This window comes from Alternaria arborescens (genome assembly GCF_004154835.1).
Source record: "Alternaria arborescens strain FERA 675 chromosome Unknown contig_5, whole genome shotgun sequence".
NCBI classification, from domain to species: domain Eukaryota; kingdom Fungi; phylum Ascomycota; class Dothideomycetes; order Pleosporales; family Pleosporaceae; genus Alternaria; species Alternaria arborescens.
The window spans coordinates 618849-636059 of NW_021167860.1; the positions used below are offsets into that span (position 1 = coordinate 618849).

Genomic DNA, 17211 nt, shown 5'->3' on the forward strand with positions numbered 1-17211 from the left:
CCCTAATGTTTCTGTGCATCGTTGAGCTCCACTCTAATCCATTAGACAGCTCCTTAAGTGTTAGATAGGTACATGATCCAATTATAGAAACTTGTGATTTTGTGTATCATTACCTAGGTATTCAAGCCTCGTGGAGTAGAAAAAAGGTACCTCTTTCTATCAGGTAGAATCAACAGTTCTATCTTGGTATGCGCATCTTTGCTCTGTAAATTTGACAGTGTACTCAGATTCTGAGCGCTAAATTGGAAAAAAAAATATGGCTGATGATCAAAAATATCCTGGTGACATTGATATATCGCGTTACGAGAGTTGATGGTTTGGGTTTGGGTTTGGGTTTGGATCGGGGATACTGACAGCCGATGATCACTTGCCGAGTGTCGCAGATCGGCCTTCCCCGGTAGACACGTCGACGCGCCCTTCGTGGTAGGAACGCGCGACAAACCTCACTGTGAGGACGATTTACATGCGCGTTCCCGCCACCTTTCGTGCTATCTTCGCACCTTCCTTGGGGACATCATCGCTACCTATAACACACTGCGGCCCAGCCACCGCGGAGCAGATCACAGCTTACTAGTCATCACTCATCATACAGTGCAAGCACAATGCTCGTTCCCCAATAAAGGTCGACATGCACTGATCCCCACTAATGAAGCTATCGGGCCCGAGCCGTCAGATGCCAATCGCTTTAGTGAGATTCGATACATCCAACGAGGATGCTTTGGACCAAAAACGGCAACTTGCTTCATGGAGCTTCTGCAAGCTATCATTGCAGCAACGCATGCGACCACCATATCGCCGACTGGTAGCCGCCCAAGTGTCTGCAGATCATGGAAATATTGGGTTCGGTGCGCAAGTATAAAGAAGGCCCAGCGACATGTGTTGCCAAGCTGTGAAAGGTCCTTCAGCACATCGCGTATAATATACTGGCGTCATGCGTGTATCGGCGACAGCAGTCAGTTTGTTGGCCACCTTGGCCTCAGCCAGCTTAGACAGCCCTAGCCTGCTACAGCAGTTCTACGCTCCAGGACGCCTTTTAGGTAACTCCTTTGGCAACCCAGGCATCAATGCAACATACGACTATGTCGTCGTTGGAGCTGGCTTAGCCGGCGCTCTTACGGCATCCAGAATCGCAGAAGCATTGCCAAACATGACGGTCGCAGTCATCGAAGCTGGCTCCTTTTATGAGATATCGAACGGGAATTACAGTCAGATGTAAGTTCTTTGTGAGAGGGTATGTCATGTCGACGTGCTAATCTTGGTGGCAGTCCTTACTATTCGACCATGTATGTTGGTCCGGATCCCGAAGACTACCAGCCATTGATCGACTGGGGTATCTTCACCGAACCTATACCCGGCGCGAATGGACGCCGATTTCACTACGCGCAAGGGAAAGCGCTTGGTGTATGTGACCTTTAAATATACGATTCTGGACGAAAAGCTAATCGCAGCCCAACTTGTAGGGCAGTTCGGCGCGGAATCAAGAAATTTACCACAGAGCAACCAAAGGTTGGTATGAATCTATCGCCAACATTACTGGAGACTCTGCCTACTTGTGGGACAACATGTTCCCCTTCATGAAGAAGAGCTTCTCCTTCACACCACCCGATGTTCGCTTTCGCGCTGAGAATTCCAGCAACATCAACTTCACGCTCTCCGCCTTCGATATCCCAGGAGGTCCTGTTCATTTGAGCTTTCCAAAGTACGCGCAACCAATCGCCTCGTATGGTGCAGAGGGATATGCTGCTGCTGGCATGAACGCGGCGAATGGCTTCCTCGATGGAAACCTCCTAGGATATGGCTACTGGCCCTTTACGTTGAGGCCCGAGGACAGTACGAGGAGTAGCACCGAATCGGCTTTCCTTTCCCACACAGCTGCAGCAACGTCTTTGAAGATCTACCAGTCTTGCATGGTGCGCAATATTCTTTTCGATGAGTCAAAGCGTGCGATGGGAGTGAACGTCACAGCTGGCGGGATGAAACCGTTCATCGTTCACGCGCGCAAAGAAGTCATCGTTTCCAGCGGCTTCATTCATTCTCCTCAGCTACTCATGGTATCTGGAATCGGTCCGCGCGAGGTACTCGAACGACACAACATCACCGTCATGTCCGAACTAAATGGCGTTGGTCAGAATCTTCGAGATACTCCCGCTATTGGCGGCGTCGTTCATCACACGAACGTACCAGGGAGAAGTGCTTGGGAGCGCGAGTCTTCGTCTTTCGACGCAGCTGTAGAGCGCTATCTGACGAACGGATCTGGTCCTCTTAGCAGTCCCGCTAGTGATTTTGCCGCCTGGGAGAGAATACCTGAACAGTTCACCACCAACATGAGTCGATCTACTCTCGAATTCTTGCGAGATCTGCCCAGCGACTGGCCGAATGTAGAACACGTATTGCAGGCTGCAGAGCGCATCTTGTCTTCAGCGCAAACTGCGAGCGATACAGGTGTCATCGGCACAATATTGACATCCACCACGAGCGCGGGAAATGTCACCATCCAATCTGCTGACAACGCTGTTGCACCTGTCGTATACATAGGCTGGCTCGACTCCATTGAAGACCAGGAACTTGCTGTTGCAGCATACAGACGTGCACGCACCATCGCCGCCAGCATATCCGCATTTGGTGATGAAATAGCGCCAGGAGCGAATGTCACAACGGATGCGCAGATTTTGCACTATATTAGAACGAAAGGGATGGGCGCCATTCATCACGGAGCAGCAACGTGCGCGATGGGAAGAAATGCGTCGAATGGAGCGGTCGTTGACTCTAAGGCAAGAGTCTTTGGTGTGAGTGGACTCAGGGTTGTAGATGCAAGTTCTTTGCCGTTCACTGCGCCTGGACATACACAGGGTGTCACTTATGCGCATGCGGAGAAGTTAGCGCAGGATATCATCAATGCTGTGAATGATGTCTAGATTGGTGGTGACCAATAAGATGCTCGTACACAACATTGCAGCTCACTCAGTTTTGTGAATGCTCTGATATCCTACAGTGCACTTAAGATGAACATGATGACTCATTAAATCTTGCGTCTGTGTCGAAGAAATAGGAGGAGGGTGTAACGTGGAGAGTTCCGGTCTCGAAGCGGGATACTGTGAAGGCCAGTCTGAGCATTGCTGCTTTGAGCTTCATGCTGATCGCTTCAAAGAGAGAGATTCGAGAAGACGCAAGGGTCAAATGGTGTGATGCAAAATAAATAGAATTGACGTGCAGAATACGCTACGTATCGAAGGGATGGCGATTTATTTACGAAAGAGATATAGCAGCTATGGAGTCGTCGCACAAGAAGGTTTGCATACTGGACAGAGCTGCAATTTAGTATCGAGCAGCGAAGCCGCTTACGAGTCTCAAACCACGCCACGGCAAAACAAAAGCCGTCTCAGATGAGCATTGGCAACTATATTATACTTATACCCCTTTCAAGAGATAACCCGAGTTATTGTCGTCTCCACCTATTCGTGTACTCTTCACATCGTAGTCTTTTGTAACCTTGATCGTACCAAGTTCACCCTCCTGAGCTGAGTTCAGCGTCCGTAATGGTATGTTACCTTGTCGGCACAACTCCTCTTCTGACTCTGTCGCAGTAACCCCTTGTTCCAACCGTGTGATACTTCCTCTATGGACCCTCTTTCCCCACTTCGATCCGCCCGGGCCCTTCCCTTCCGAACCAATCGTTATGATCTGGCCAAGTGAAGATAGTTTGTACCCCTTCTGCTTCGAACTACCTCGCTCTCCTCCTCCTGATCCGTATGAAGGTCCGCCCGCTACTCGCGTCCAAAGTGCTTTGAGACTTGGCAAGTTGACAGCAATGATAGCAAATTGTATCTCGAGCGCAGCCACAATTACCATCTTTCCAAGCACCCATGACGTATCCGGCGAGTTGTTTAGCTCCATGAGAGGTATGAGTCGGAAACACGCAATAATGACGGAACTGCTGCCAAAGGCCATGACTCCCAGCACTGCTGCTTTGCGCCGAACTGACATTTGGAGTTTCAAGACTGTATGTATGGGTAGGATGAGGATGTAGAAGTCTTCCAGGATGTTCTATCTAGCTGTTAGTGCTTTTCCAGATAGTGATGTAGGTGTATTCGAGACTTACGAGGACAGATGGCCCTATGAGAAGGACGAGTTTGCTGATACAGATAGCATCGGGATGCGTACCTGGATGAAGAATCTCATCGAATGGGATACATTGGAAACATGCGAGCATGATATTGATAATCAAGATTGCAAGGTTCAGGACTCCGCCAATGTATACGGCTATCCGAAAGGTTTTGCTTGGGGAGAGGCGCAGGTAAAAGAGAAGGAAAGCCGATTTGATTACCCAGTGAACTGAGTAGTAAACCACTTCTTCTATGAACAGCCACTGTTGTCTGTTCAGCTCAGTCAAGATGAAAATCTCGTATTAGACCGTACCTTGACAATTTCGAGCTGTTGGACACCGCTCAACGTTTCCATGTGTAGTCCACATCCCCAATACACGAACATGTGCAGGACAACTTGTTGTCCAATGCTAAACAACTGCACTTCCAGTCAATACTGATAACATAGATATACTCTAGGGCCTAGGCACATACCAGGATTAAAATGGCAAAATTGTCATCCCACCCACGAGTCCGTAGGACAAAATGCCGAGAGTAGAAGCGTAGGAATACAGATGTAGTACCAAGAAAGAAGGTAACATACGCTACAGCATAGGCCAAAGGCTGTAGAGTTGTCAATCCCATAGTAACGAAAGCGTTTCTTCCGAGTGAATTAACATCGGATTTGAGCGGATGCTCGCTGTCTCAAAAGAAGTACTCGACAGGAGTCGCATAGTAAACTGCAAACAGGCACGTTCGTCATGGCCAGTCGAGGAACAGTTTCAACATTTCCTAACCGACCCCATGCTTTTTTTCCTACCACCCCCACGGGCTCACAAAATAGAACGCAGGAAAAATGCCACCGTGTATGAGGCCGCATGCGAGCATGTGTTGCTAAGATCGGTGAAAGATGTGCGTATCTGAGCTTTGTTGTAACGTATCAAAGACAAGATATTCCACATCGCCCAGGATAAGTGGTGCCTGCCTAACCGCCGCGCATGATTAGGTTTTTGCTTTACTCCGTTGAGACGGTTCTGCGGTGCGGGAGGCTTCCCTTGTGGGCTACGGCTCGACCCATGTACTAACCTGGCGCACGCGCTTCCCCGAGCCATCAAGCTGAAGCCGAGGAACTGGTTTGGTCTAGAATAAGTACACTCAAACTGCTACTCAAGCGTTGTGTTCACCATGTGTCTGCAGCCTCTAGCACATACGACTGTATAACGCACCAACAGTCAGGCGTTAGGCAGATCTGTCCTCCCGAAAATCGTACTTGGGTACTGGGAAGGATTTCGAATACGATGTACGGAGATGGGAGGCCTAGAATGGGCCGCGAGAAGCGAAGGATTCTCTCATATCGCTCGCGTGCATGAAGAAGATGTGACTTCCTGTTGGTGGTGGAGGCGCATGTGCGTGTCGACAAGGGCCGGGACGCGTGGTTGCCAGCCGATTCCCCGCCCCACACCCAGGGCCATCTCGCCACTCAGCACGTTCACCAGAACCCTAGTAGCTTGACTTGCAATCTCCTTCTTCACTAGCAAATTCCAACGCTTCGGGACAGTTCCTTTTCATAAGAGCATTGTGATAGGTGGGCGGGTGTCATGGCCGCTTGCGCCCGCACACGGTTGACCCTGGGTTCAGCTTCTTCAGGTCGAGAATGCAGTAGCGGAGAACAAGGTAGTAGAATAGGGTAGCACTAACGCTCTGTGTAATTCCATCTTTCAGAGTATAGCAATATCTCGTCAGGCTTAGCTTATGCAAGGCATTCGCTGTTTCTTCCCTTCAGCATAACATGCGTCATTAGAAGTCAGTGTTGACCCAAACAGCACTGTCACATATATTCCTCCTATCTTCTACAAGATCGAACGCCGTCTGCCCATTCGCCATTATGTCGATCGTTGTGCACCCGAAACGAAGTTCCCGAGGAAAATCATTTTCAGGGCCAAAGGTGTTCCGCCAGCACACTGAGGTGCATTTTCTTTTGTTACTATTTGACTCTACTTCTGTGTGGTTGTTGTGGTTATACTTCGCACCCATATGGACGCAACCAATGAGACCATTCACCTGGCCTTTAACATGACTTGACCGGCCGTTAGAGTTGTTGTAGGCATCATTGTAGAGTTTGCGAAACAAGTAGGCCCTGCTGTTGTCGTAGTGAGGGTAGACAGTGTTGTTACGCAAAGGACAGTCGCGAGATAGCGTGGACTCAGAGCTGTTGATGAGGCTAACGATGGCGCTCGTGCTAATCTCTTGCGTCGACAACATGGATCATGGTATTACAGATCAGAACTGAATGCTGGATGCAAGCACTCTTGAACTGCTGCTGCTAGTGTTGGCGCTGGGCTCGTTGGACTTGCGTTTTGCGAGCGTGCCGCCTACTCCACCATCATAGCGCTGGCGACAACTGCGATAGCGGCAATTGTCATGATCTCAAAGTTTCTCTTGCGCAGACTGCACGTAGGTGTGACCTCATAGTTTGTAGGGATTTTGAAAGTGCCGTGATCGCGAATAGGAGCGACTTCTATTCCAGTGCTGGGAGCGACCTCCAGACCAGAATATGGATGCGACAGCGTATTGCAAAGCTCGCGATAAAATATGAAGATTACTTGAACAAAAGTGACAACGGAGATGTCTCCTCTGCTTCGAGAGATCACCTTCATAGCCAAATCTGAGGCTCTGAGGTCCAACTGTTGGGCCGGACTGTGTAACATTACAGCCACAATGTTAACAGGATAGAGACGAATTCAATTAAACTCGATACCGGCGAACAGCCTCATAGGACACAAACCTTCTCTGCTGATATCGCGTAGGAGAGCGATAAGTTGGGGTCTGCCAGACCAGACCTCGCCCATATTGTGCCATAGATATATATGACCTTACCCACATTGGTAGTCATCTTTTGCGAATCTTTGCGTGGATCATGTAATGGCTCACAGCCTTCGTTAGAACTGCTTTCGTACAAGTTAAGTCTAGCCTCTCCGCGCTGCAAATGCAGTAATGAGAGGCGAGGCGAGGCATGGGTGCTGCAGGGCTATATGCAGCTAACGTGCCCACTCGCCTATCAAGAGCAATCCAGTAGCCGCTTAACGGCGGGGAACTGCAAGGAATTTAGGTAAAACGTACGGCCTCCAAGAAGGATGCGCATTGCTGCTGTACCCTGATCGTGGGGGCACTCGAACCGCGGAGCATGATGCTAGCTTTTCGTACATACGGAGGTGTGCTGGAAACGAGCAAGTGGCCAAGTAGCGTATTGCTACGGATAGCTATATTGCAACGCACTGCACCCTCTGAGACAGGGTCTCAAGTCGTCATCCAAAGCCTCCTTCGTTTTTCTTACTTCGCGAATCCAATCAGGGAGCTTTGTGTTGAGCCTCAGAGCTTTCGCAATGACCATGGACGTCATTCGAGATGCTGTACACAATGCTGCGCAGCGTAGTGTATCACAAGGCGCCATTGCAGCAACCCTGTTCGGCATTGTCTTCCATCTGTTGATTCGGCCATTCGAATTTGAGCTGATCATGTTCCATTTCATGGCGGCTTCTACTCTGACCTTCTTCGGGATGTTTTACACGTTTGGCTTCGTGAAAGCCCTGGCCTTTGCAAGCAGTTTCAGCATCGGATTGCTTGGTAGCATTGCCTTGTACCGATTGGCTTTTCACCGATGTCGAAACTTCCCAGGGCCGACCGCTGCTAAAATCTCAAAATTCTACGCAGCGAGACTTTCGGCGAAGAATGTACAATACTACAAGGAGCTGGAGAAGATGCACGAGCAGTACGGTGACTTTGTGCGCACAGGTGAGCGACTAAATACCCAGGACTCCATACGCGTGGATTCTGATCAGCAACAAAGGTCCACGAGAGATCAGTGTTCTACGCAAGTCGGCTGTTCCAATTCTCTATGGTCCCAATTCGGAATGTTCGAAATCAACATGGTATGGCCAGACCGGCAACGACCCGAAGAAGTGTTCGATACACATGACGCGTGATTTCAACGATCATCGCCTTCGCCGCCGTGCCTGGGACCGTGGCTTCTCCATCAAAGGTATGCATGAATTCGCAAGGTATATTAGAGATTATTCTGACTCTTAGCAGCGCTCAGTACATACGAGCCACGTATCAAAGCAAAGGCAGACTTGTTTAAGAGTCAATTGACAGAAAAAGGAGGAAGCTCGATGGATGTGTCCGCCTGGTCAATGTTCTTTAGCTTCGACGTCATGGGCGAGGTCGGTTTCGGCAAAGACTTCAACAATCTCAAGAGTGGTGTAGAACACGTTGCCATTAAAGGAGTACATGCTCACATGACGATGTTGGGGATCATGAGCACAGTTCCGTGGTTGCTCAACGTCTTGAGTTCCATTCCTGGGGCGGCAGCGGGTTATTCAGACTTCTTCTCTTTCTGCGCAGATCAGATCAGGGAGAAACACAAGGTATGTTTCATGGTGGTTTCCTGAGTAACAACGGGTTGACGTAGCCTAGACATGGAACAGCGAGAAGTATCCGCAGGATGTTGTATCATGGCTACTCAAAGCTGTAAAAGAGAAGGATGCTTCAGCTTCGCCAAGTGCGGCAGCTCTCGAGGATGATTCGAGGGTGATGATCATTGCTGGAAGGTGGGCAATCCGAGAAAAATGATCGAGCAACACAGCTAATACGATGTAGCGAGACAACAGCCACTACCCTCGCCGGAGCTCTCTTCTACCTCGCCAAATGTCCCACTAAGCAGAAGCGACTCCAACAGTTCCTGGATCAAGCGATGCCGGGGGGATACAGCCAATGGTCATACGAGAAGGTCAAATCAGTCTCTTACCTGGATGATTTTCTCAGCGAAACGCTGCGACTTCGTCCCGCGTTGTTGACTGGTGGAGCGCGAGAAACACCAGCGAAGGGTATCCAGGTGGACGAGACATACATTCCTGGTAATACGAACGTGGTAGTACCAGTGTCGCTCATTCAAAGAGACCCGCGATGGTGGCAAGAGGCTGAGGATTTCGTTCCGGAGCGATTCGGCGAAAGGAAGATACAGATGGAGACGGACAAGGCTCCGTACTTGCCATTTTCTCTAGGTAGGTACTTCGATCCGGCTACTGTTCGCATGTCGTAATCAGCTGACACTTTTATAGGCGCGTACAGCTGCCCAGGCAAGAATCTAGCCCAGATGAGCTTGCGCATCTCTCTTTCGATGATTGCGCAGAATTTCGACGTGAGTTTCGCATCTGGAGAAACTGGAGAGGAGTTCGAGAAAGAGATACTGGACACGTTCACCGTGACGCTTCCGTCTCTTCAGCTACGGTTCACGCCGCGGACAAGTGCTTGAGGATTACGCGATGAACGTCGTGAGCCATGCGTCATGGTATGCTTGATGTAGGAGCTTGAGAAGTACAAGACTGTGTGCTGACGGCAAATGATCGATCGCGTGCAGCGACGCAGGATTTCCAAGATTGGGTAGACTTGTGAGTGAAGAGACGAGATTGCCAAATAGGACCGAGGTCGAAGAGAGGGTCGTTAAACCGATAGCCATTACAAACCCCTCTACAACCTGGTTTTCAAATCGCTAGCAATGATATTCCGGGTCTCCCGTATGCACGGGCAGACACTAATGGATCTCCTGCGCAAGCGGCTTGGCTGGGTGTTGTCTAGATTCCAACAACGACATGGTAAGGCAACGCAAGCACGTTGGAACTTGTGTTACCGGTAGTGCCAAACGTTCTTTAGAAGCTATTGTACAGCTATGCCCGTTGGATTTGGCCCAGATAGCTAACGTGCGAATGCCAATGACGTCATTGAAACCCTCTCTGCAAGACGAAAACCATCATATCCTAGCGAGAATCTCCTCCGTTGAGACTTCAGCGCGACGTTCAGAACAAAGCAGATACCTCAGGTGTTTGTCTGGTCTGCGCTCGGACTTGTGGCTAAGTCATCATGCGGAAACTTCCCGATCAGGAATCACCCCTTATGCCTGAAGCCTCCAAATAAACTATAATTTTCGGCTCAGGACAATAATGCACTTTCTAAGCGACTGACTATGGGCTGTACGATTGCTACCAAGAAGCTAATGTTTCATATGTAGCTGGAATTCCTCGGTTCACTCCGATAGTAGAACCTTTTCTGGCGAGTCTCCTTCGAGATGGCTAGCTATCCATGGCTAGGCCTAATTGAGTCCGTCCGCGTTTAACTCCCTGCCCACAGACCGGGTTCGGGGTATCACAGTTCCCAAACTCTCGATGCGAACCTTTTGCCCAGGATTCCGAACAAATCAAAACCTATGGGTGAATCCGTCAGTGGGAATACCACTAGGAATGCCCAGGCCTTGGGACAAAAGAAGCATGTATATAGGTAACCATGATGACCCGAGTTTGGTAGAGTACCACCAGGATCTCTCCTTACCTTGGTCTTCCAGCGCTGCCCATCATGCGTAGCTCATTGTCACTCGTTTATTTGGCCGTTGCTATAGTCTCTGCTGTACCAGTCGCGGAACATGAGAAGAGACAGAGCGCAGAGTTCGACTATGTCATCGTTGGCGTACGTTGTTTCCACCATATATTGCGCTACTTTGCGAAGAAGTAGTTGCGCTAACGCGCAATACAGGGTGGCACCGCAGGTCTTACACTTGCGAATCGTTTGTCCGAAGATAGCACCATGAAAGTCGCTGTGATCGAGGCTGGTGGTCTCTATCAGGTCACGAATCCACTTTTGTCGTCGACTCCAGCTGGAGATGTTTTGTGGGCAGGCTCTAGCCCTTTAGATCAGAACCTTCTTGTGGACTGGAATTTCATCACAGCCCCTCAAGCAGGTGCGAATGGTAGGAAGATCAAGTATGCCCGCGGAAAATGTCTGGGTGGAAGGTAAGCTACAAGACTCGGGTTTGGACAAAGACATAGCCACTAATGTGTGAAGCTCGGCGCGAAATTTCATGATCTATCAGCGGGGCGACCGTGGCTCCTACCAGCGTTGGGCAGATCAAGTCGGCGACGACTCGTACACTTTCGACAACCTCATGCCTTATTTCAAGAAGTCGGTCAAGTTCACGCCACCCAATACCCGGCTTCGTGCAAGTAATGGGTCGGCCGAATATGTCGCAAGTGCTTTCGATGCCAGCGGCGGACCGCTCGATGTGTCCTATACGAATTATGCGGGCCCTTTCTCAAGCTACATGGAGGGTGGCCTGAATGGCATCGGCATCCCAACCAGACCCGACTTCAACTCCGGAGAACTCATGGGAGCGCAGTACTGCAGCTCCACGATCACGCCTGGTAACCAGAAGCGAGCTTCGAGTCAAACAGCGTTCCTTGAGGCTGCTAAGAACCGTCCTAATCTCAAAGTGTACTCTTTGACACGAGCTGAGAAGATTATCTTCGATAGTGAGAAGCGTGCCACGGGTGTTCAGCTACCCTTTGGCTCCATCCTTACCGCGAAGCGAGAAGTTATTCTCTCCGCTGGTGCTTTCCAATCTCCCCAACTGCTCATGGTCTCTGGTGTTGGTCCTGCTGCACAGCTGAAGAAGTTTAACATTCCCGTCATTGCCGACCGTCGTGGTGTTGGTCAAAACATGCAAGACCACATCTTCTTCGGCCCCACCTACCGCTACAAGGTCCAGACGTTGACCAAACTAGCCAACGACCTTCTTTACGTCGGCGCCCAATTCGCATTCGACTACGGCCTACTCAAGAAAGGTCCACTTACCAACCCTGTCTGTGACTTCCTAGGCTGGGAAAAGGCTCCTCGAAACCTCATCTCTTCAGAAGCTGCCGCGGTACTAGATCAATACCCTGCTTCTTGGCCTGATATCGAATACCTTTCTGCGCCTGGTTATATCGGAGATTTCTCCAATCTCTTCGCGACGCAGCCAAAGGATGGTTACCAATACGCATCCATCCTTGGCGCTATTGTGGCCCCCCTCTCTCGTGGTTCAGTTACCATCACGAGCTCCAGCACAGCCCAGCTCCCTTCGATCGACCCTGGCTGGTTGACCGATCCTACCGATCAATCCGTCGCCATCGCCATCTACAAGCGCACACGCCAAGCTTTTGCTACGGATGCCATGAAGCGCGGACTTGCAGATACGAAGGAGTATTTCCCTGGTCCTAACGTACAGACTGACGAACAGATCCTCAATACCATCCGTGATACAGTAGGTCTACTTTGTATTCGTTTCACCGCATATACTGACAAGAGCAGTTAATGACTGTGTGGCATGCGTCTTGCACATGCAAGATGGGAAAGGCTGATGACCCTGATGCAGTTGTGGATAGCAAGGCGAGGGTTATTGGCGTGACAGGGTTAAGGGTTGTAGATGCGAGCTCGTTCGCCCTACTACCTCCTGGACATCCCCAGGTATGCCATCTCCTATCGCTTCGTCAGTGCCACACTAACCTCCAATCAGAGCACGGTATATGCGTTGGCTGAGAAGATTGCGGATGACATCAAACGCAGCCGGTAGAGACCTCAGGGTCTGTTGGATAAGCACGCACGCAGCATTGCGTAGTACGGTTTCAGCGCCAGAGTAGAGGATCTTCCTGCCTAGGGGACACCCGGAATTTAAATCAGTGTCCGATGCGACATGCGACGTCTGGTTCTTTGCTCCGCGAAGATGTCTGTCTTGTGATTGTGTTGACAATAGAACTCGCTGATATGGCGGGCTACGGGCGTTCCTGGCGGCAGCGTCCGCCCAGCCCCACCATCCTGCCGAAACGCGTGGCCGAACCAATAGCACCCTGAATTCAACACCTCGCAATTCTACCAACATAGGTCGAATTCGAGCTGTGCTTGGATCGTAGTGTCGTCAGAGTTTTTTTTTTTATTTAAAGACATACGTCACGCGCAGATTGCAGAAACCGTCCTTCCCTCCGATTTATGTCGAAGCAAAGGATTTCGTCTATCTCCATCTAGATTACGCGTCAAGCGCTTCCAAAGCCACCGATTCCTCCACATCGAGCGTGAACTGCACAGTAGCATTCCATCTAACAATTGTCTACCTATTCGCCAAAAGAGCCACTATGTGGAACACTATCGTCAGGAACGAGCTCCTGAGCACAACAGGACGGCAATGGGAAACAGAAATCAACCAATGTGGCACATTCGAAGACGACTCCAGCTGAGTCGAGCAAATGTAGCTTGCAATTAAACCACCAGTTCTTATCATCATCTTCACTTTGGTGTGAGGTTGCCACTGGAAGTCCGCGAATGTGACACTGCCAGATGACCGCTGTTATTTTTCGGCAACCACATTAATGTTTGACACCCTATCAACAGCTGTGCGCCTTCAGCAGTTGACCAACCACAGAGGTCAAGACAGTAAAGAGGATTTCAACTCACCACGTCTCGTGCCAAAGCTACCCTGATCCTCGCCGCCACCTTCTCCTCTCCCGCTCAACCGCTATGAACCCCCCTGCTTGGTCAAAGCGTGTGTCCAATGATCGCATTGAGGGGGTAGTAGCTACGTTCAAGGCAGTATGCACAAGAAAGGTCCGCCTACATATGAAATTGTCGCCACAGGCTGCATTTGAGGTGTCATCGGTGCAGTCGAATAGTTCATTTCCGATGTGCAGACCCTCCAAGCCAACAACTACAAGCTGTGGGAGGTTCGGAGATAGCCTTCAGCTCATGCACGCAGTGTTCTGAACAGTTGCCTTGTTTGGTCGCGTCTCGACTGCCCGCCACTTTGCACATGCGCGATGTATAATATCCGCGATTCTCAGCCTCAACGCTCAGGGGCTCATGCAAACCGCAAGTCTTAATTTGTATAAACACTTTGAGAGTGCTAATATTCCTAAGCTTCTCATCTAGAAATGAATTACTGAACGATAAGTCACTACATGAGGTAACTTCACCTTGCATCGTACTCTTGTCCATCTATTAATCTGCTGCGATACCAATATAGATATTTCTCGTCAAAATGAAAGCAATAGCGACCTCAAACAGCATGGCTTGCAGTGACGATGAGTCTGAGAAGAGAATAACTGGAACGCACTCCGTTTCGAGACTTTTACAGATCACTTTCGCCTTCGCAATCGTGTTCTTTCCTCTCGTGTTCGTAGCAACGCTGCTATGTCTATTCGTCACCATCTTGACGATACAAAATCCACCTCAAGAGAACGTCGACCTTCCTGTCAAGCCCCTTGACGAATCCTTCTTTATGACAAAGGTATCGTTGAATAGTGTCGCGCTTACTAGCTTTGCTTCGAACGCTGCTCAACTCGCCGCTTCCCCCTTTCTCCTGCTTTTTTATTATTTCTTGTGGCGCTTGAGCTGGCGAACCGACACGAAGATGTGGATCAAGGTGTTGTGAAGCTTCTACAAGGAGGACCGAAGTTCTTGTTTAACTGGACTTTACTTCGCTTCTGGCGTGCTCGGGACGTAAAGACCGTGAGTGGAACACGGATCGCTGGCGTTGGGGTATTCGTAGCCCTTGCCCTCACGTACGTATGCGCTCAGGCTAGTCAAGCTTCATAATTCTAATCATCACGTTAGCATATCTTTACTGGTTGGAGGTAGATATGCCTATCCAAAGTTTGATTGAAACTGACATTATCAGATAAGGTCTTGTCAGGGACTCTTGACACAACTGTACAAATATCTTATGGCGATAGCTTTGTGGATCCTGACTTCACAGGCGCCTTCGCGATTAATCCGCGATGTGTTTCCAATAAGACAGTCCCCAATACGTACGATGACTATGACCCACCTCCTTGCTCGATCGATAACACAACCGATCCCTGGACACTTACCGGATCTGATGCGGCATACCGAGTGCTCGCGACTGGCTTGCTGAACTAAACGGGCAACTACAACGAAGAGGACTTCAACAATCTGGCGAATGCTAGCAGTTCAGGGGCGTTCGACTCTATTCAACTTGTCACCCATGTTGACCGCATCGCCGATGATCAGCACATACTTCTCTTCAATCCATGGTGGGCACAAGAAGATGACGAAGCCCAAAGACTCAATAAGTGGGCTCTGAACAACGAGAACATCGAAAGATCCGGGTTCGACTAAATCGCGGACACAATGTCGATTGTGACCCAGTGCAATCCTATCACGGCGGACTGTGGATTGCACAACGCGACAGACGATAATGCTTCAATACCATATCATTGCTCCGAACTCTTCAATGGCGACCTAAACGGGATACCAAGCAACAGCTTAGAGCGGCTCAAAGGCTGGAACACAAAATTCTTCGATCTTGACAACGGATCTCCACGGGGGATCTCGGTCGCATCTCAGCTAAACCCGTCCAGCTACAATGTTACAGCCGTGGTGGACAGTATTAACCTTGATGGTATTGCCCGCGCTCATGATTCACAGGTACATCAGGGTACTGTCGTTGGAATTGGCAACGGTCGTGTGGCTTTCGCAATTTCGTGCACTTCTACAGTTTACGACGTTACGTACTCGCTAGTAAACGGTAATATTTACGCATTTCATACGACGTTAGCTACCCCCAGTACCGCAGCCATCATAAAAGCACCGTCACAGGCCGGCTTTGGTAGCTATGAACTGTTCGAGAGAGCCGCAATGTCTATATTGCTTACCAATTCAACGGTCTTGGACCCTATGGAACTTGCTTTCAGCCAAACCTTCCTGGCGCTCGCAGCTGGCGTTTACACCTCAGTACCGAATCGCGAGAACCGTTGGCGCGGCGAAATGACATTGACAAGAATTGGGAGAGGATCATTCTACTTTTTGGTCGTTAGTATGTTCTTATACGCGGTCGTTATTGTGGTCTTCACGGTGCTTGCGCTCAGTGTCTTCTGGAGGAATGATATGCGGGAATTACAAGCTCGGTTGATACCCTAGTAATGAAGGCATGCATTCACAGTAACTATCTCGGTAAACTCACTCCCAAGCGGAGTCGTGACTTCTTTCCATTCTATATACTCTTCTCCAATGTAAGACTAGATAGAACACGAATAATTTAGTTCAGTATTCTTTCATGCAATCAATAATGAACATGGATGACAATGCGAACAAAGCCGGTACTGGTTGCGACATTCCACGTCCTTGCTTCTGCTTCTTACTGTAATGTCACCTTTTCTGCAAGTGCAGGCAATGTGTCAGCAACGATGTCCATCTTGCCGAAGACATCTTCTAATGCCTCCTTTTCCAACACCAGGCAATATGCCGTCTTGAATCCAGCCCTTCCCGCTGCGCTGACGTCCCAGCCATGTGCAGCGGCAAACCAAAGCTCCCCAGCTGTATTCTCAACACGAATCTTTCCTCTTAGCTTTTCGTATGCCTGGACTTCTGGCTTCCCTACACCAATCTCGTCACATGTAACAACATGATCACCGTCGATGTTGATGTTGCCTTTCTCGAAGTATCCCAGCACTCTTTCGCGATCGCCGCTAGTGAATGCCCAGACCGTCCAACCAGCCTCCTTTATTCTGTCCACACACTCCTTTGCACCAGGCCGAACTTCACATTTCTTGTACTCTTGCATAAAGTACGTCACATCTTCTTCGCTCGCCACACTACGCGGTTCTGCTACTCCGGCGAAATGCAAGACGCGGAAAAAGATGGATTCGAAAACTTTGGCAAATGGGACGTAAGAGCCCGAAAGCGAGAGGTATGTATATTCACGCTCTGCCGTTTCAAGCCATGCGTAACCAAGGAGACGTGCGGAGATATTGTGGGGCTGGAGTTTGGACCCAAGGCGTTGGTCGATGACGGTGTAGAAGTGCTCGTGCGACACAAGCGTGCCGACTATATCGAAGACGATGTGCTTCGTTTGTGACATGGTGTGCAACGTCTATGATGCGAAATTTCGACGTCAAGCCTTTACTCCCTAGTTTGATCTACGTTGCGCCAAGCTGCTTTTATGTAAAACAGCTCAAACACGCCCTGCGCGTCAACGGGGCGTACATGGTGCTCAGCTGACGTCATGGAACACGTGACTTATGAATCCCATCTGCGATGTGTCCGTCCCAGTATTGCATACATGGCATTTTCAACTTTACCATGTATGTAATTGCGGTCTTGGGTTAGGTTTCATAACAACCAAGTGCACCGCGCTGGGAAGATTTAACTATAAGTGTGGACAGCTCAATATTCCCAAGGTTGGTCCTATATGTACACTCGAATACAGCTTTCAGAGCAAGATTTCGATACTTTTATCTAGCATTCAAAAGAGCGTTAC

At 49.6% G+C, this 17211-nt stretch overlaps 6 protein-coding genes across 6 annotated transcripts; 4 read left to right on the forward strand and 2 right to left on the reverse strand.

The window, feature by feature from the left end:
* Nucleotides 1-931: 931 nt before the first annotated feature.
* Nucleotides 932-2915, forward strand: AA0111_g2883 (Versicolorin B synthase; the record flags this gene model as incomplete). The annotated part of the gene is made up of 3 exons (XM_028648703.1): nt 932-1212; nt 1266-1401; nt 1461-2915. The coding sequence occupies 3 exons, from the start codon at nt 932-934 to the stop codon at nt 2913-2915; spliced, it is 1872 nt and encodes a 623-aa protein (XP_028509497.1).
* Nucleotides 2916-3408: 493 nt separating this feature from the next.
* AA0111_g2884 (hypothetical protein) lies at nt 3409-4727 on the reverse strand (the record flags this gene model as incomplete). Its single annotated transcript, XM_028648704.1, has 4 exons — nt 3409-4044; nt 4100-4366; nt 4417-4521; nt 4578-4727. 4 exons carry the CDS (start codon nt 4725-4727, stop codon nt 3409-3411), a joined length of 1158 nt encoding a protein of 385 aa, XP_028509498.1.
* A 2738-nt stretch (nt 4728-7465) lies between these two features.
* AA0111_g2885 (hypothetical protein) lies at nt 7466-9393 on the forward strand (the record flags this gene model as incomplete). The annotated part of the gene is made up of 6 exons (XM_028648705.1): nt 7466-7874; nt 7930-8121; nt 8172-8506; nt 8556-8689; nt 8739-9142; nt 9200-9393. 6 exons carry the CDS (start codon nt 7466-7468, stop codon nt 9391-9393), a joined length of 1668 nt encoding a protein of 555 aa, XP_028509499.1.
* Nucleotides 9394-10487: 1094 nt separating this feature from the next.
* AA0111_g2886 (Versicolorin B synthase) lies at nt 10488-12516 on the forward strand (the record flags this gene model as incomplete). Its single annotated transcript, XM_028648706.1, has 5 exons — nt 10488-10598; nt 10665-10921; nt 10974-12207; nt 12255-12410; nt 12460-12516. The coding sequence occupies 5 exons, from the start codon at nt 10488-10490 to the stop codon at nt 12514-12516; spliced, it is 1815 nt and encodes a 604-aa protein (XP_028509500.1).
* Nucleotides 12517-15083: 2567 nt separating this feature from the next.
* AA0111_g2887 (hypothetical protein) lies at nt 15084-15872 on the forward strand (the record flags this gene model as incomplete). Its single annotated transcript, XM_028648707.1, has 1 exon — nt 15084-15872. One exon carries the CDS (start codon nt 15084-15086, stop codon nt 15870-15872), a length of 789 nt encoding a protein of 262 aa, XP_028509501.1.
* A 217-nt stretch (nt 15873-16089) lies between these two features.
* Nucleotides 16090-16812, reverse strand: AA0111_g2888 (hypothetical protein; the record flags this gene model as incomplete). Its single annotated transcript, XM_028648708.1, has 1 exon — nt 16090-16812. The coding sequence occupies one exon, from the start codon at nt 16810-16812 to the stop codon at nt 16090-16092; it is 723 nt and encodes a 240-aa protein (XP_028509492.1).
* Nucleotides 16813-17211: the final 399 nt, after the last annotated feature.